Source organism: Schistocerca cancellata, chromosome 9 (assembly GCF_023864275.1).
Source record: "Schistocerca cancellata isolate TAMUIC-IGC-003103 chromosome 9, iqSchCanc2.1, whole genome shotgun sequence".
Classification (NCBI taxonomy): domain Eukaryota; kingdom Metazoa; phylum Arthropoda; class Insecta; order Orthoptera; family Acrididae; genus Schistocerca; species Schistocerca cancellata.
In genome coordinates, this window is record NC_064634.1 from 410,645,811 (window position 1) to 410,663,329 (window position 17,519).

The 17,519-nt window shown below is 44.8% G+C and overlaps 1 protein-coding gene and 1 long non-coding RNA gene across 4 annotated transcripts in view; one reads left to right on the plus strand and one right to left on the minus strand.

Moving 5' to 3' along the window:
* Positions 1 to 17,519, plus strand: part of LOC126100135 (mucin-19) — a 529,587-nt gene that overhangs the window by 320,125 nt on the left and 191,943 nt on the right. For 2 of the 3 annotated variants that reach the window (XM_049910669.1, XM_049910670.1), the window contains exon 2: positions 16,880 to 16,942. The exons of the other annotated variant lie outside the window; for it this stretch is intronic. In XM_049910669.1, coding sequence (XP_049766626.1) covers positions 16,880 to 16,942 — 63 coding nt within the window. The remainder of the gene's footprint in view (positions 1 to 16,879; positions 16,943 to 17,519) is intronic. 3 annotated transcript variants of the gene reach the window in all.
* The window catches only part of LOC126100139 (uncharacterized), a 43,729-nt gene continuing 33,002 nt past the window's right edge, over positions 6,793 to 17,519 (minus strand). The window contains exons 2-3 of the long non-coding RNA XR_007522138.1: positions 16,856 to 16,934; positions 6,793 to 7,146 (exon numbers count right to left, since the gene is read on the minus strand). This is a non-coding gene — a long non-coding RNA (uncharacterized LOC126100139). The remainder of the gene's footprint in view (positions 7,147 to 16,855; positions 16,935 to 17,519) is intronic.

Consider the following 17,519-nt stretch of genomic DNA (forward strand, 5'->3'; position numbering starts at 1 on the left):
ATAAGAAGTACTGAATGGGATAAAGAAGAGAAATTTGTGACGGAATTTTAATAAAAGACGTTATCGGAACAGAATCGGATTAAGGAGAAAAGAGATTTAATAAAAGTAGTTGTCTGCACATCGTGAGGCATCAAGAAATCGTCAGTTTGGTTCCAGACGTTATGCAGCAATGAGGAGGCTTACACAGGACAGACTTCTGGTTGAATCATCATCATCATCCACAATAGAGAAGACGAAAACACATTACTTCACACATCATAACAAGAATACGTTACATGCGGTTGTTTTTTTTTTTTTTTTTTTTTTTTTTTTTTTTTTTTTTTTTTTTTTTTTTGTGTGTGTAAAACCGTAGTCTGCCACATTTAAGGATAGTTCGTCCCAGTCACTGTGTTGACCTCAAAGAGCCGGCCATGCATAATTACCATAAGTAACGGCTGCAGACACGTCGACTTCAAACGAATTTATTTCATTCTCAATGATTGCCTCTTGGAGTTGCCATCTGGGTACTTAGCGCCAGTTCAATTAAGCGCTAACTAGAAATATCACTCAGTCACGGGAAATTAATAGCTGTGTAAAAGCAGAGTTGGCGCAAGAATTTGAAATGCGTTAGTGAAATGAGGGCAATGTCAGGGAAATTCAGCGAAAACACACTGTAAAATCTCGTGTTTGGCTTAACGGATGAAATTGTTTATGAAGACGCCACGCAATGTCGCTGGCACACAACTTACCTATTAATTTACTTATCAGATCATAAATTGCAAAGGGGACAATAAGTTGCTGTTCAATCGAAATTAGAGTTAAAAGCACGTTCAGAAATACAGAAGTTCTTAAATTTTTTGTCAGCTTGCCAGTTCCTTTGCCCCTCAGATCTTAAAATTTGTCAGTGGAAAATCGCTAAAACTTTGTCTGGAAATCACGGAATAGTCACGGAATTTCAGCCCAGAGAAGTCTGTCGTATTCTATTTTCTCTCAAGAGGGCGTTGTTGATTTCAGCTTGTTTCTTTTTATCGTCAACGTGAAGAGCTTGCGTTAATATTAGTATGCACGGTTTTGCATTAAAGACACGTAACGTATATCCACAGTACGTGTGGCCTGTAATTGAAGAAGTGTCATGATGATCTCTCCATTGGCAAAAGCTTCCGGAATAGTCCCCCTTTCGGATCTCCGGAACTGGACTGCCAAGGGGGAGGTTACCATGAGAAAAAGATTGAATAAGCAACGAAAGGATAACGTTCTACGAGTCGGGGCGTGGAATGTCAGAAGCTTGAACGTGGTAGGGAAACTAGAAAATCTGAATAGGGAATTGCAAAGGCTCAATCTAGATATAGTAGGGGTCAGTGAAGTGAAGTGGAAGGAAGACAAGGATTTCTGGTCAGATAAGTATCTGGTAACATCAACAGCAGCAGAAAATGGTATAACAGGTGTAGGATTCGTTATGAATAGGTAAGGCAGAAAGTGTGTTACTGTGAACAGTTCAGTGACCGGGTTGTTCTAATGAGAATCGACAGCAGACCAACACCGACAACGATAGTTCAGGTATACATGCCGACGTCGCAAGCTGAAGATGAACAGATGAAGTGTATGAGGATATTGAAAGGGTAATGCAGTATGTAAAGGGGGACGGAAATCTAATAGTCATGGGCGACTGGAATGCAGTTGTAGGGGAAGGAGTAGAAAAATAGGATTACAGGAAAATATGGGCTTGGGACAAGGAATGAAAGAGGAGAAAGACTAATAGAGTTCTGTAACAAGTTTCAGCTAGTAATAGCGAATACCCTGTTCAAGAATCACAAGAGGAGGTGGTATACTTGGAAAAGGCCGGGAGGTACGGGAAGATTTCAATTAGATTACATCATGGTCAGACAGAGATTCCGAAATCAGATACTGGATTGTAAGGCGTACCCAGGAGCAGATATAGACTCAGATCACAATATAGTAGTGATGAAGAGTAGGCTAAAGTTCGACATTAGTCGGGAAGAATCAATACGCAAAGAAGTGGGATACAGAAGTACTAAGGAATGACGAGATACGTTTGAAGTTTTCTAACGCTATAGATACAGCAATAAGGAATAGCGCAGTAGGCAGTACAGTTGAAGAGGAATGGACATCTCTAAAAAGGGCCATCACAGAAGTTGGGAAGGAAAACATAGGTACAAAGAAGGTAGCTGCGAAGAAACCATGGGTAACAGAAGAAATGCTTCAGTTGATTGATGAAAGAAGGAAGTACAAACATGTTCCGGGAAAATCAGGAATACAGAAATACAAATCGCTGAGGAATGAAATAAATAGGAAGTACAGGGAAGCTAAGACGAAATGGCTGCGGGAAAAATGTGAAGACATCGAAAAAGATATGATTGTCGGAAGGACAGACTCAGCATACAGAAAAGTCAAAACAACCTTTGGTGACATTAAAAGCAACGGTGGTAACATTAAGAGTGCAACGGGAATTCCACTGTTAAATGCAGAGGAGAGAGCAGATAGGTGGAAAGAATACATTGAAAGCCTCTATGAGGGTGAAGATTTGTCTGATGTGATAGAAGAAACAGGAGTCGATTTAGAAGAGATAGGGGATCCAGTATTAGAATCGGAATTTAAAAGAGCTTTGGAGGACTTACGGTCAAATAAGGCAGAAGGGATAGGTAACATTCCATCAGAATTTCTAAAATCATTGGGGGAAGTGGCAACAAAACGACTATTCACGTTGGTGTGTAGAATATATGAGTCTGGCGATATACCATCTGACTTTCGGAAAAGCATCATCCACACAATTCCGAAGACGGCAAGAGCTGACAAGTGCGAGAATTATCGCACAATCAGCTTAACAGCTCATGCATCAAAGCTGCTTACAAAAATAATATACAGAAGAATGGAAAAGAAAATAGAGAATGCGCTAGGTGACGATCAGTTTGGCTTTAGGAAAAGTAAGGGGACGAGAGAGGCAATTCTGACGTTACGGCTAATAATGGAAGCAAGGCTAAAGAAAAATCAAGACACTTTCATAGTATTTGTCGACCTGGAAAAAGCGTTCAACAATATAAAATGGTGCAAGCTGTTCGAGATTCTGAAAAAAGTAGGGGTAAGCTATAGAGAGAGAGGGGTCATATACAATACGTACAACAACCAAGTGGGAATAATAAGAGTGGACGATCAAGAACGAAATGCTCGTATTAAGAAGGGTGTGAGACAAGGCTGTAGCCTTTCGCCCCTACTCTTCAATCTGTACATCGAGGAAGCAATGATGGAAATAAAAGAAAGGTTCAGGAGTGGAATTAAAATACAAGGTGAAAGGATATCAATGATACGATTCGCTGATGACATTGCTATCCTGAGTGAAAGTGAAGAAGAATTAAATGATCTGCTGAACGGAATGAACAGTCTAATGAGTACACAGTATGGTTTGAGAGTAAATCGGAGAAAGACGAAGGTAATGAGAAGCAGTAGAAATGAGAACAGCGAGAAACTTATCAGGATTGATGGTCACGAAGTCAGTGAAGTTAAGGAATTCTGCTACCTAGGCAGTAAAATAACCAATGACGGACGGAGCAAGGAGGACATCTAAAGCAGACTCGCTATGGCAAAAAAGGCATTTCTGGCCAACAGAAGTCTATTAATATCAAATACCGGCCTTAATTTGAGGAAGAAATATCTGAGGATGTACGTCTGTAGTACAGCATTGTATGGTAGTGAAACATGGACTGTGGGAAAACCGGAACAGAAGAGAATCGAAGCATTTGAGATGTGGTGCTATAGACGAATGTTGAAAATTAGCTGGACTGATGAGGTAAAGAATGAGGAGGTTCTACGCAGAATCGGAGAGGAAAGGAGTATGTGGAAAACACTGATAAGGAGAAGGGACAGGACATCTGCTAAGACATGAGGGAATGACTTCCATGGTACTAGAGGGAGCTGTAGAGGGCAAAAACTGTAGAGGAAGACAGAGATTGGAATACGTCAAGCAAATAATTGAGAACGTAAGTTGCAAGTGCTACTCTGAGATGAAGAGGTTAGCACAGGAAAGGAATTCGTGGCGGGCCGCATCAAACCAGTCAGTAGACTGATGAAAAAAAAAACTGTTTGTAACCAAAACGCGGACTAAACACTCTCATACCGAGCGAGGTGGCGTAGTGGTTAGACACTGGACTCGCATTCGGGAGGACGATGGTTCAATCCCGCTTTCAGCCATCCTGATTTAGGTTTTCCCTGATTTCCCTAAATCGCTCCAGGCAAATGCCGGGATGGTTGCTTTGAAAGAGCACGGCCGACTTCCTTCCCCGTCCTTCCCTCATCCGATGAGACCGATGGATGACCTCGCTGTCTGGTCTCCTTCCCCAAACAACCAACCAAACACTCGCCGACCTGGCGTATTGGGAAATGCAAGATTTCTACTTGCGCGATGAGTGGGCTTTCGTGGCACTGCCTAAAAGCTTATTGAATGTTCTTCTCTCTTTCATAAGAAATAAAAGGTCGACTCAGGCTGTTGCTTTTTCTCATGCAACTTCAGACTGGCTATGCCTTCGACGATCCTATTCGCCCAGGCGGAATAGTAGTGACGAAAAGCGCGCTGGATCTCCGTCACTGATCCACACTTGTGCATCTGAAATAGGCATAAACTCTTCTGTTAAACAGGATATTGCAGTGTGTGTGTGTGTGTGTGTTAAGAATAACGATGCAGTGTTCTTTCCGACATGCCCATTGTTCTTCATAACAACACTTTTAATTAAGTCTCCTCACCTGTACGGGAATTAAATGCTCCGTACGAATACAGATTATGACACATGAACGTCTACATATGGAAGTTTGGGTCTGGCCGTGATTTGTATACGGATGGCCAAAGCGGTAAAACGGGAAATCTTTGTTTCAGTCACGGTCTGGCAAAAATTTTCATTTTATTCATTCCTTATGCAGTTGGTTGTTGTTAATATCGTAACTAAGAAGACGTTTCAAGTACTCTGTTAAGCGGTCAACTTCATGTTGGACTGAGATTTTGAACACGATCAGTACATGAGTGATATCTAACGGCGTTGCGCTAAACTTCAGGCCACACCATTCTGTCAACACCCATTTCCTTCTAGTGATGCCTGTTGCATTGTAATGTAGATCGTTTTATGGCTGTGTCAAAAACCAACTGTAATATAAAAAAGTAGCAAAGAAACATTCAGAGTTTGTATTTTGAAACTTGTATTTTATTATGTGGTCGTCAATAAATAAAAGTTGTTAAAATAGCATCACTCTTTTAAAAAAAATGCAATTTGCGTAATCATTGCTTTGTTTTGCAACTGACTTTTCCATTTAGGACTACACCTGAAAATGGTGGTGGTTACCCTTTACAAGCTTACTTCACTCCGAAATGTCTGGCTCAAAATGACTAAATACACTCCTGGAAATTGAAAAAAGAACACATTGACACCGGTGTCAGACCCACCATACTTGCTCCGGACACTGCGAGAGGGCTGTACAAGCAATGATCACACGCACGGCACAGCGGACACACCAGGAACCGCGGTGTTGGCCGTCGAATGGCGCTAGCTGCGCAGCATTTGTGCACCGCCGCCGTCAGTGTCAGCCAGTTTGCCGTGGCATACGGAGCTCCATCGCAGTCTTTAACACTGGTAGCATGCCGCGACAGCGTGGACGTGAACCGTATGTGCAGTTGACGGACTTTGAGCGAGGGCGTATAGTGGGCATGCGGGAGGCTGGGTGGACGTACCGCCGAATTGCTCAACACGTGGGGCGTGAGGTCTCCACAGAACATAGATGTTGTCGCCAGTGGTCGGCGGAAGATGCACGTGCCCGTCGACCTGGGACCGGACCGCAGCGTCGCACGGATGCACGCCAAGACCGTAGGATCCTACGCAGTGCCGTAGGGGACCGCACCGCCACTTCCCAGCAAATTAGGGACACTGTTGCTCTTGGGGTATCGGCGAGGACCATTCGCAACCGCCTCCATGAAGCTGGGCTACGGTCCCGCACACCGTTAGGCCGTCTTCCGCTCACGCCCCAACATCGTGCAGCCCGCCTCCAGTGGTGTCGCGACAGGCGTGAATGGAGGGACGAATGGAGACGTGTCGTCTTCAGCAATGAGAGTCGCTTCTGCCTTGGTGCCAATGATGGTCGTATGCGTGTTTGGCGCCGTGCAGGTGAGCGCCACAATCAGGACTGCATACGACCGAGACACACAGGGCCAACACCCGGCATCGTGGTGTGGGGAGCGATCTCCTACACTGGCCGTAAACCACTGGTGATCGTCGAGGGGACACTGAATAGTGCACGGTACATCCAAAGCGTCATCGAACCCATCGTTCTACCATTCCTAGACCGGCAAGGGAACTTGCTGTTCCAACAGGACAATGCACGTCCGCATGTATCCCGTGCCACCCAACGTGCTCTAGAAGGTGTAAGTCAACTACCCTGGCCAGCAAGACCTCCGGATCTGTCCCCCATTGAGCATGTTTGGGACTGGATGAAGCGTCGTCTCACGCGGTCTGCACGTCCAGCACGAACGCTGGTCCAACTGAGGCGCCAGGTGGAAATGGTATGGCAAGCCGTTCCACAGGACTACATCCAGCATCTCTACGATCGTCTCCATGGGAGAATAGCAGCCTGCATTGCTGCGAAAGGTGGATATACACTGTACTAGTGCCGACATTGTGCATGCTCTGTTGCCTGTGTCTGTGTGCCTGTGGTTCTGTCAATGTGATTATGTGATGTATCTGACCCCAGGAATGTGTCAATAAAGTTTCCCCTTCCTGGGACAATGAATTCACGGTGTTCTTATTTCAATTTCCAGGAGTGTATTTTAGCCACAATAATAATCTTACTCAAACGAGTACCGTCTCTAGGTCACTTTGTTGGTTGAAAAATATGAACGTCTTTGAGAGGGGCGGTCGGCTGTCTTTCCCTGGGATACAAGAGTGTATTTCGCCAGCAGGGGACGCGGCTGCGCGGCGTGCAGCGTCGGTCGTCTCGCGGCCTCCACGGTGCAGCTCAGAGACGGCTGCATCGGCGGCCGGAGCCCGATGCCTGCGTGGTCGTGGGCGGGCAGGACTGGACCACGCAGCTGACGGCTATGACTCTGGTCGTGAGAGTAAGCGATGACCAACTGACGCTCAACTGTAGCCGTAAAGTGCTCTCCAGTATCACTCCCTCCTGGAATTAAAAATAAATAGCCATTGTCATCATCGTTTCAGCAGATTACCTCCGAATTTTCACACCGATAGAATTATGTTAGCAACCACTCGCTCTGAAATAATGGACTTGCTTCTGACGCTAATACAGCCATAATAGCGGAATTAATTTAGCCCCACGTTGCGCCATTTATGCAATTAGTTAAGCTACACGTTTGGAAGCTAATTATTGCTAATTACATTTATTGGACATAATTTTGTAGCTAGTGATACAGAGTGACATTTAAATAAAATCCATTACAGTTGTTTCATTTCCCTTGAATATTCCGCTTTCGGGGTATGGCAAGTTGATTTTGGTTACTGATTACAAAACGCAGTTAAGATACATCACCCATCGCAGTTGGTGTATATACACTACTGGCCATTAAAATTGCTACACCAAAAAACAATGCAGATGATAAACGGGTATTCATTGGACAAATATATTATACTAGAACTGGCAAGTGATTACATTTACACGCAATTTGCGTCCATAGAGCCTGAGAAATCAGTACCCAGAACAACCACCCCTGCCCGTAATAACGGCCTTGATACGCCTGGGCATTGAGTCAAACAGAGCTTGGATGGCGTGTACAAGTACACCTGCCCATGCAGCTTCAACACGATACCACAGTTCATCAAGAGTAGTGACTGACGTATTGTGACGAGCCAGTTGCTCGGCCACCATTGACCAGACATTTTCAATTGGTGAGAGATCTGTAGAATGTGCTGGTACAGGACCTGCAAGATACGGTTGTGCATTATCCTGCTGAAATGTAGGGTTTCGCAGGGATCGAATGAATGGTAGAGCCACTGGCCGTAACACATCTGAAATGTAACGTCCACTGTTCAAAGTGCCGTCAATGCGAACAAGAGGTGACTGAGACGTGTAACCAATGGCACCCCATACCATCACGCCAGGTGACACGCCAGAATGGCGATGACGAATACACGCTTCCAATGTGCGTTCACCGCGATGTCGCCAAACACGGATGCGACCATCATGATGCTGTAAACAGAACCTGGATTCATCCGAAAAAATGACGTTTTGACGTAGTGCACCCAGGTTCGTCGTTGAGTACACCATCGCAGGCGCTCCTGTCCGTGATGCAGCGTCAAGAGTCACCGCAGCCATGGTCTCAGAGCTGATAGTCCATGCTGCTGCAAATGTCGTCGAACTGTTCGTGCAGATGGTTGTTGTTTTGCAAACGTCCCCATCTGTTGACTCAGGGATCGAGACGTGGCTGCACGATCCGTTACAGCCATGCGGATAAGATGCCTGTCGTCTCGACTGCTAGTGATAAGAGGCCATTGGGATCCAGCACGGCGTTCCATATTACCCTCCTGAAGCCACAGATTCCATATTCTGCTAACAGTCATTGGATCTCGACCAACTCCAGCAGCAATGTCGCGATACGATAAACCGCAATCGCGATAGGCTACAATCCTACCTTTATCAAAGTCGGAAACGTGATGGTACGCATTTCTCCTCCTTACACGAGGCATCACATCAACGTTTCACCACGCCACGCCGGTCAACTGCCGTTTGTGTATGCGAAATCAGTTGGAAACTTTCCTCATGTCGGCACGTTGTAGGTGTCGCCACCCTCGCCAACCTTGTGTGATTGCTCTAAAAAGCTAATCATTTGCATATCACTGCATCTTCTTCCTGTCGGTTAAATTTCGCGTCTGTAGCACGTCATCTTCGTGGTGTAGCAGTTTTAATGGCCATTTGTGTATATGCTTTATCTCACAGTTGCTTTTTCTGGGAGAGAAAGAGAACAGTGGCCATTAATTCAGTGTTTGTTGTTGCCAGTCGACGCGTACGGTGTGCTCGCAATGAAGGCTCTGAGCATGCTCGTGTTAACTGATTGTCCGGGCGGCAGGCATTGTGCGCTTAAATGCTGCGGCTGGTGTATGCGTGGCTGTGGCCTGTATGGATAGCACCTCCAGCGTTAGCGCCAGTGGCCGAAATAAAACGGCCGTTGAGGCAGCCACGCAGAAATCATACTGACGTACAGGCTACTGCAAAATCTAAGGTTTTCCTGCCGTTTGTTAAAAATGTAACGGAAAGAATAGGGAGGATCTTGACGAAGCGGAATAGTACCGTAATTTACAGCCCACCAGGAAGATACAGGAATACCTTAGGCCTGCCAAGGACGCTCGCAAACCATTGGAAAAATCTGGAGTGTATAGGATCCCATGCAGCTGTGGTGATGTTTATGTGGGTACCACTAAAAGAACTGTTTCTAAACGTTTGGAAGAGCACAAGGGAAATTGTAGAAGAGGAGAAACGGAACGATCAGCTGTTGCGGAGCATGCTTTCCAGCCAGGGAACCACAATATTCGTTTCGAGGAGACGCAAGTACTAGCGGCCACGAGCGGTCATTACGATAGGCTCTACAGGGAGGCAATCGAAATCGCTAAACACCCAAATAATTGCAACCGAAAGGAGGAGGGCGTGAAATTAAACTGTATATGGATGCCGATGTTAAAGAAGATATGTACCACTCGTCCACTACTGGATGATGGCAACGGCGATCGACGGCGACGGACAGCGGCCAATTGCACTGAAGTTTTCAAAACACGTGACGTCACGCCGCGGCGCGGGGGCGCGCGGACACGAAATTTAGCGGCAGTCAGTAGCGAGCCAGTGTGTGTGTTGGACCTTCCATCGAGCTACGGACCCCTTTGAAGATGTCTCCCGCAGTCGGAGACGAAACTTTGGGAATCACCACAGAATTCATCAACCGGGCCTTCGTGTAGCACCTCGATGTTGCATGGACTCAACAACTTTTGGAAGTCCCCTGCAGAAATGTTGAGCAATGCTGCCACTGTAGCCATCCGTAAAAGTTCTGGTGCAGAATGTTGTGCACTAGTTGACGTTTCCGTTTTACCCATAAATGTTCAATTTGATTCATGTCGGGCGATCTTGACGGTCAAATCAAATGGCTCTGAGCACTGTGGGACTTAACATCTGAGGTCATCAGTCCCCTAGAACTTAGAATTACTTAAACCTAACTAACCTAAGGCAGGATTCGAACCTGCGACCGTAGAGGTGGCGCGGTTGCAGACTGTAGCGCCTAGAACCGCTCGGCCACACCGGCCGGCTCGTTCAAATCATTCGCTCGAGTTGTCCATAATGTTGTTCCAACGATCCGCGAAAAACTGCCGCCAGGCGACATGATTCATTGTTATCCATAAAAATTTCTTCGTTGTTTGGGAACACCATGTCCATGAGCGGCCGCAGATGTTCTAAAAGTAGTCGAACATAACCATTTCCAGTCAGTGATCGGTTTAGCTCGGCCAGAGGTTCCAGTCCATTCCATGTAAACACTGCCCACACCATTATGGAGCTTGTACAGTGCTTTATTGACAACTTGGGTCCATGGCTTAGCGAACAATTGTTTTTCAGTGACTTGTTTGGGAACATGAAGTTCCCGAACGGCTGCAAATCTACTTGAGGTCAGTGATAGGTTCATTTGGACCAGATGACCCCCTCCATTCCATGTAAACATAGCCCACACCATTATGGAATCACAACAAGCTTGCTCATCGCCTTGTTGGCAAGTTGGATCCATGACTTCGTGAGGTCTGTGTCACACTCGAACCCTACCATCTGCCTTTACCAATGGAAGTCGGGTCTCATATGACCAGGCCACGGTTCACCAGTCGTCTAGGGTGCAACCGATATGGTCACGACTCCAGGAGAGGCGCTGCGGGCGATTTCGTGCAGATAGCAAATTTACACGCGTCTGGTGCCCCAAACCGTTAACGCCAAATTTCGCCGCGCTGCCCTAACGAATACGTTAGTGTTACGTCCCACATTGATTTCTGCGGTTTTCACTCTGTTGCTTGTCTGTTAGCACTGACAACTCTACGTAAACGCCACTGCTTTCGGTCGTTAAATGAAGACCGTCGACCGATGCGTTGCCCGTGGTGTGAGGAAATGCCTGAAATTTGGTATTCTCAGCACTCTCTTGACACTGTGGATCTCGGAAAATTGAATTCTCTAACAATTTTGCGAATAGAATGTCACGTGCGTCTAGCAACAACTACAATTCCGCGTTCAGTCTCTGAATTCCTGTTGTACGGCCATAATCACGTGGGAAACCTTTTCACTGAATCACCTGAGTACATACGACAGCTCCGGGAATGCACTGCCCATTATACCTTGTGTATGCGATGCTCCCGCCACCTGTATACAGTGTGTTCGGGGAGGAAAGGTCAATATTTTATACAGTTATAGTATAATTAATACTGAACAAAAAAGCGTTGTATGAACGTAGGTCCCCAAAAGCTTCGTTAGGGAGGTACGGGTATTGAAAGGAACTTCAATTCTGCAAACTGGACCGTAACGTGATTTTCTTGAAAACAATGTTACAGAGAAGTACAGTTATGTTACACATTTTTACATAATGTTTATTTACTTTGCATTTAGCACATAATGCATTACAACATGCTTGTTACATGTACACGGTTGAAAAAGACTTTACTACGTCTTTTACAAACGGCTTTAACATTTACCGTGCAGATGTGGTATAGTTCACAAAACAGTTTCGAATATACCACCATGAACGTCAATGCACTTTCGCGCTCTAGCGGTAACAGGTTGTGTTGCTTGTTCAATTGCCTGTGGTTGGTTCCTAATCAATTCAGCAACATCCATGATGCGTCGAAGCAGTTCATCTCGTGTATTTACCGTCACTTTGTGCGCCTCTGATTTCATCCAACCCCATAAACAGAAATGTAAAGGTGAAAGGTCAGGTGATCTTCGGAGGCCAGTTAATAGCACCGCCACGGCCAGTCCAGCGATTAGGGTAGGTGCGGTTTGAGATGGTTCCTCACATGCAAGGTAACATGTGGAGGGAGCACATTCATGTTGAAAGTACATTCGGCCGGCCGCGGTGGTCTAGCGGTTCTAGGCGCGCAATCCGGAACCGCGCGACTGCTACGGTCGCAGGTTCGAATCCTGCCTCGGGCATGGATGTGTGTGATGTCCTTCGGTTAGTTAGGTTTAAGTAGTTCTAAGTTCTAGGGGACTGATGACCTCAGATGTTAAGTCCCATAGTGCTCAGAGCCATTTGAACCATTTTTGAAAGTACATTCCAGTTCGCTTGGCTTCCAATAGTTCCACAAATGAATTTTCCAAAAAATACAGGTACCTCTCTCCCGTCAATCGCTGATCGACAATAAATGAACCTATGAAAAGGTTACCGATCATGCCACACCAAACATTTATGACAAATCGTACTTGGAAATTGCTACCCACTAAAGCGTGTGTGTTTCTCCGTGACCATCGATGATTATTGCGTATGGTGTTTATTCCATGCCGTGAAAACTGGGCTTCGTCAGCGAACAGTGTGTATGGAAACAAATGACTATTCTCAATTACCCAGTGACAGAATTGAAGTCGTTGGGCTCTGTCGCCAACTTGAAGATTTTCTACACGCTGTACGTGAAATGGATACAGGTTTTCCACATGTAATGTTTCCCATACACGTGTCTGTGGGACATTCATACCCAGGGACATTCTTCGTATGCTCGTACTGGGACTTCGCTCAACACTTGCGATAATTTCTTTCTTTTCTTGCAAAGTTTGTTGACGTGCACCCTCGGACGAAAAATGCCTACTTGGAAGAGAGCCTGTTGGACGCACAGTGGTAAACACTTTGGTAAACACCCTGCGATCAGGTAATTGTCGAGTCGGAAAGCGCCTGTGGTATTCTTCTCTTGCAGCGGTAGGACTACCGTCGGAGAAGCCATAAACGCGCACCATATCTGCGTATTCCTCATTACTGCAGACGTGTGACATCGTTAGCAGCGCTTGTACGAACACGGTTAACACCATACACTACACAGCTTACGGACCCGTTTCCTGTACACTACACAATGCGGCTTACACGACACAACTACGCAAATAACGGGTGATTGTACTACGTACGCCACATGACCGTAATACGTAGTAGGTTGCATAGCATAAACATAGCATGTACCCGTGCATTGTTTGCTAGAAAATCACGTTACGGTCCAGTTGTATTGCGTATACGTTCACGTTGTGCACATCAGCTTTGCAGTATTAAAGTTCCTTTCAATTCCCATACCTCTCTACCGAAACATTTGCGAACCTATGTTCATATACATTTTTTGTTCAGATTACTTATAGTATAACTGTTTTAAATATTGACCCTTCCTCCCCAAACACCCTGAATATGCATATCGCTATCCCTTGACATCTGTCATCTGTGTATATCTGATTGGCCAGGTAGGATTCATCATCTCGCCAGTGGAATTATTTACTAGCAGAAGAACAAGCATACAAAAGGAAGTTCATGGCCAAAGTATTGTTGTATTGCTAGCTACGTTTCTGTATTAGGCCGAAAATACTGTACAACTGTGCAGTGCCGACGGTATGCGCCGTGAGGTTAGTTAACATTCACTTGCGGTACTAGCTATTGACAATAGTACTATCTTCTTCAAGTTATTGCCTTCAAATTTGAATTCAGTATTTCTTAGTTCTGTCTTGGGTTTCTTTTTCCAGCAGTGTTAGTAGTATGTTAACAGCTGTATGGATAGGTTTACTGAGGAAGAATTGGCCGATATGCAGTTAGTGCAAGCGTTCATTGAATGCTATGGAAAAGCGGCCCCACGACGCTATGCTTTGTTCTTGAAGCGACGCAAACCACAGCGCAGTGTTTCGTATGAGGGTTGTTGCACTGTTCTGTGTACATTTTGATTGTGACATATTGTAGGCCTAATCAACTGTTGTGATTATACTTTTACAGGAACGAGAATTACAGCGGTAACAAACCAAATAAATCATAATTATATTATTACTCTATAGCGGACCACAGGACAACTTGGGCCACTTGTGCTAAAATCCTCAGAACGCATCACTCAACGATTTTTGAAGATTTGTCGATGAATTTCTGATCCGTACTATATAGTTTCTGTGTATTGTCGAGCTTCAAGTTTGTCAGTTACCCTTGACAAGCTCGTTTTTATGCTGTCATCGAATAAGTCTGTCAGGTTTGTCTTCCTGTCTTTTGTTACACAAAAATACCAGCTGGGTCTGGCCTGTAGGTATGGACACTGCAGTAGTGTGTGGGGACCATGCTGTGGTGACACATAGTGTCCCTGACTGCGATTCCAAGTGCTATCTTGCCCCCAGGCAGTTTGAGGTTCTCCACGGACTAGCGTTAATGCCTTACGACGCTCTTGTTGGATCTCTAGTTCTTTCATTGTGAAATACTGTCATTGACATGCCGACTACCCAACCTCAAACCATTAAAATGACTCTGGGACGGCATTGTCTGGGAAAGATGTTCGTTCCTGTCTCTTCAGGCCTCCACATTGTAAAGCACACCATTACAGAAATGAAAATTGACATGGAATGAAAAATCGTGTTGATGTTACGGTATACTTTCGGGTATTCAACCGAAGTTGCCTATTCTGTGTTGTACGCCAGACCCGCCTGGCATTACAGCACAGCTCGCAGCATCTGAAGACGATAGTTGGGCCTGTTGCCGAAATATTGTGCGTAAAATGAAACCAACAACTCGAAAGAACGCCAGGATCAGTCACGCATAGAAAACCTGAGAATATTGTAGTTACTGGAGGTCAGTGATCATAAATCAGTAATAAAAACTGCGAAAGAATGCTAATCATAAATTAAGGTGAGACACACAGAACCGCTATACTTCGTATAAAACTAAATTCCCAGTAAGTATATCCCGTCGGTGTATACGGATTGCGATAGCACAAACAACGTATGGATCAAAAACGCCAAGATGATGTCTATTACGGCCAGCTGTCTTGGCTCTTACCCCACAGTGATATAAGAGGTCTTAGTGTTGTCATTCCACTTCCATTTGCACTACCTTGGAATTTTCTTAAACTGTTTTTATTATAATCAACATTCTTTCAACTGCTTACCCGTTGATATGAGATCACTTCGTCTATTTCATAAGCCTTACGTGACTCACTTCTAATGTGAATATGTATAAGGGACATTCAGAAAGAAACGAGCCGGAGGCATAATTACAGAAATCAGTACATGTATTTTAGAATTATTGACCCTGGCTGTTAAGACACTAGTCTCACAAAATTCCCGGAGCTACGATGTTGAGTTCCGCACGTACGGCTGGACGTCGTCGTCTGAGGTGAATCGTTGCCCCTCAGAGCCTTCTTAAGGGGACCAAAAATGGCCCCCTTCTGATTCAGTTCCTGCAGAACGGGACAACAGTGAATGCCCAGCTTTACTCGCAAACCTTGACCACCCTTCGCCAAGCGATTAAATCAAAACGACCAGGCAATCTCCCCCGTGGGGTCATTCTGCTCCACGACAATGCAAAACCTCATTTGGCCAACACAGTAGCGGCACTCCTGCAAAAATTCAAATGGGAGGTTCTCGGCCACCTTCCATACAGTTCTGACTTCTGTACATGTGATTACGCCATTTTTGGCCTCTTTAAAAAGGTTCTGAGGGGCAAACGATTCACCTCGGACGACGACGACGTCCAACTGTACTTGCGGAGCTAGTTAACATCGCAGCACCTGGAATTTTATGAGACAGCCATTCACCGCCTTGTGTCACAGTGGGGCAAGGGTCTCAACAGACCAGGGTCAATACTTTTAACTTACAGGTACTGGTTTCTGTAATTATGCCTCCGGCTCGTTTCTTTTTAAACGCCCCTTACATTTCAGAGACAATACCTTAAGAAGAAACACGTACTACTCGCCCAATATGTGCTAATTTTTGCAGTACTCCTACAACTACTTTTTATTTATCCGGTTGTAAGTGGTCTTGAGGGCTGCTATAGACTATTCAGTTCTTAATATGGTCTTCTATTAAATAAATACCAAGAGATACTCGGATTTATTTCCCAATTGCAACGATGATACCATAAGGATAGTGCGATTTTACATCGTAATGCTCAGCTGAGGAGAACGAATGGACTTACTCAAGTGAAGAGTTGCCTTCTTATTATTTCTACTACATGAGCGATCATGACCAAGAACAAAATTTCTCATTATTTTAAGGAGACATACAGGACATTAACGTAGGCGACTCTGTCCTCAACCCGAAGAATGTTTTGAACACCGCAGTGCTTCTACTAACGGCGATCCTACCGGACGTTGCATGCCCTTACCTTCCTCCTGACTTACCCAGCCAGTTACAGGGAACCTGCAGTTTAAGGCGACTCTGAAACGTGGTGCCACTGTGCCTTTTCCACGCTGAAGAATCATTGAAAGAGACGGAGAAGTGAAAGATACAATTGCAGGTCCGATTGAAAATTGAGCCCCATAAATTTGGGTTTACACACACACACACACACACACACACACACACACACACACACACACACACACACGTCCTCCCATCCAACCATCGCCCTTCTCTCTCTTCCAAGGAGAGCATCTACGCGAAGTTTCACCAGTCCTTGATATCTCTATTGCTTGTAAGAAAACATTTATCTCGATTAAATTATGTTTGATGTAGGTCTGTCTCTTCTGCTGTCAAATTTTTGTTTCCGAAAAAATGTGAAATTGATATGAATTCACAAATTTCGTCGCAATTTTTGCCTGTTCTCTTTAACATGTGAGACTTGACTATGCACACTTTCAGCTGTGATGGAGTACCATTAGTAAAATCGATGTTAATTGTGTATTCGTACAGCGCTGTTACTCACGTATTTTTTCCCTTCTGTCTGTAGGTATGTTGCCAGCAGCGGAGTCTCGACGTAGTCGGAAGGCGAGTCAGTTTTCCCTCTGCACGAGTAAGTTGCATTTAAATATTTAATATAACTATTACAAACTTAATTAGTTAGATAACTTTAAAGTAAATGCATCTTAGAATCTGTAAGCGGGGAATGCTACTAAAAATAGTCACTTTATAGGTAACAGCGCCAATAATTGTAGTATACATTCAGTACGTACCTGCCATTAGATATAAGCTGTTGGGTTCGTTCTCTGGTACATTGTTGACGGAGATATAATTCCTGTATCGGGACTGGTGTTTAGGAATTGATTAGAACGTACAGTCTTAATGATTCTGTATTCTAAAACAAGTAATGATTCCAAATGTTTAGTTAAACAATTTTGTCGAGGACTGCTACGTACTACATTCAATGATAATACATTTATTTAGTAGTGTGTTGCATTCCATTTCACTTCGACGGTGATAGCGATGCACCGTGGCATAGGCTCCCCGAAACATCGAAAGTGGTGGGGAGAGATCCAGCTACTCGAATAACTGCATCAATTTTACGAGCGCATCAGAATTTAGATGCCATGCTGAGTTCCATGCAGTGTTAACGTCTGTACTTCACTTCCACCTACTCATGAAAGCAGTGA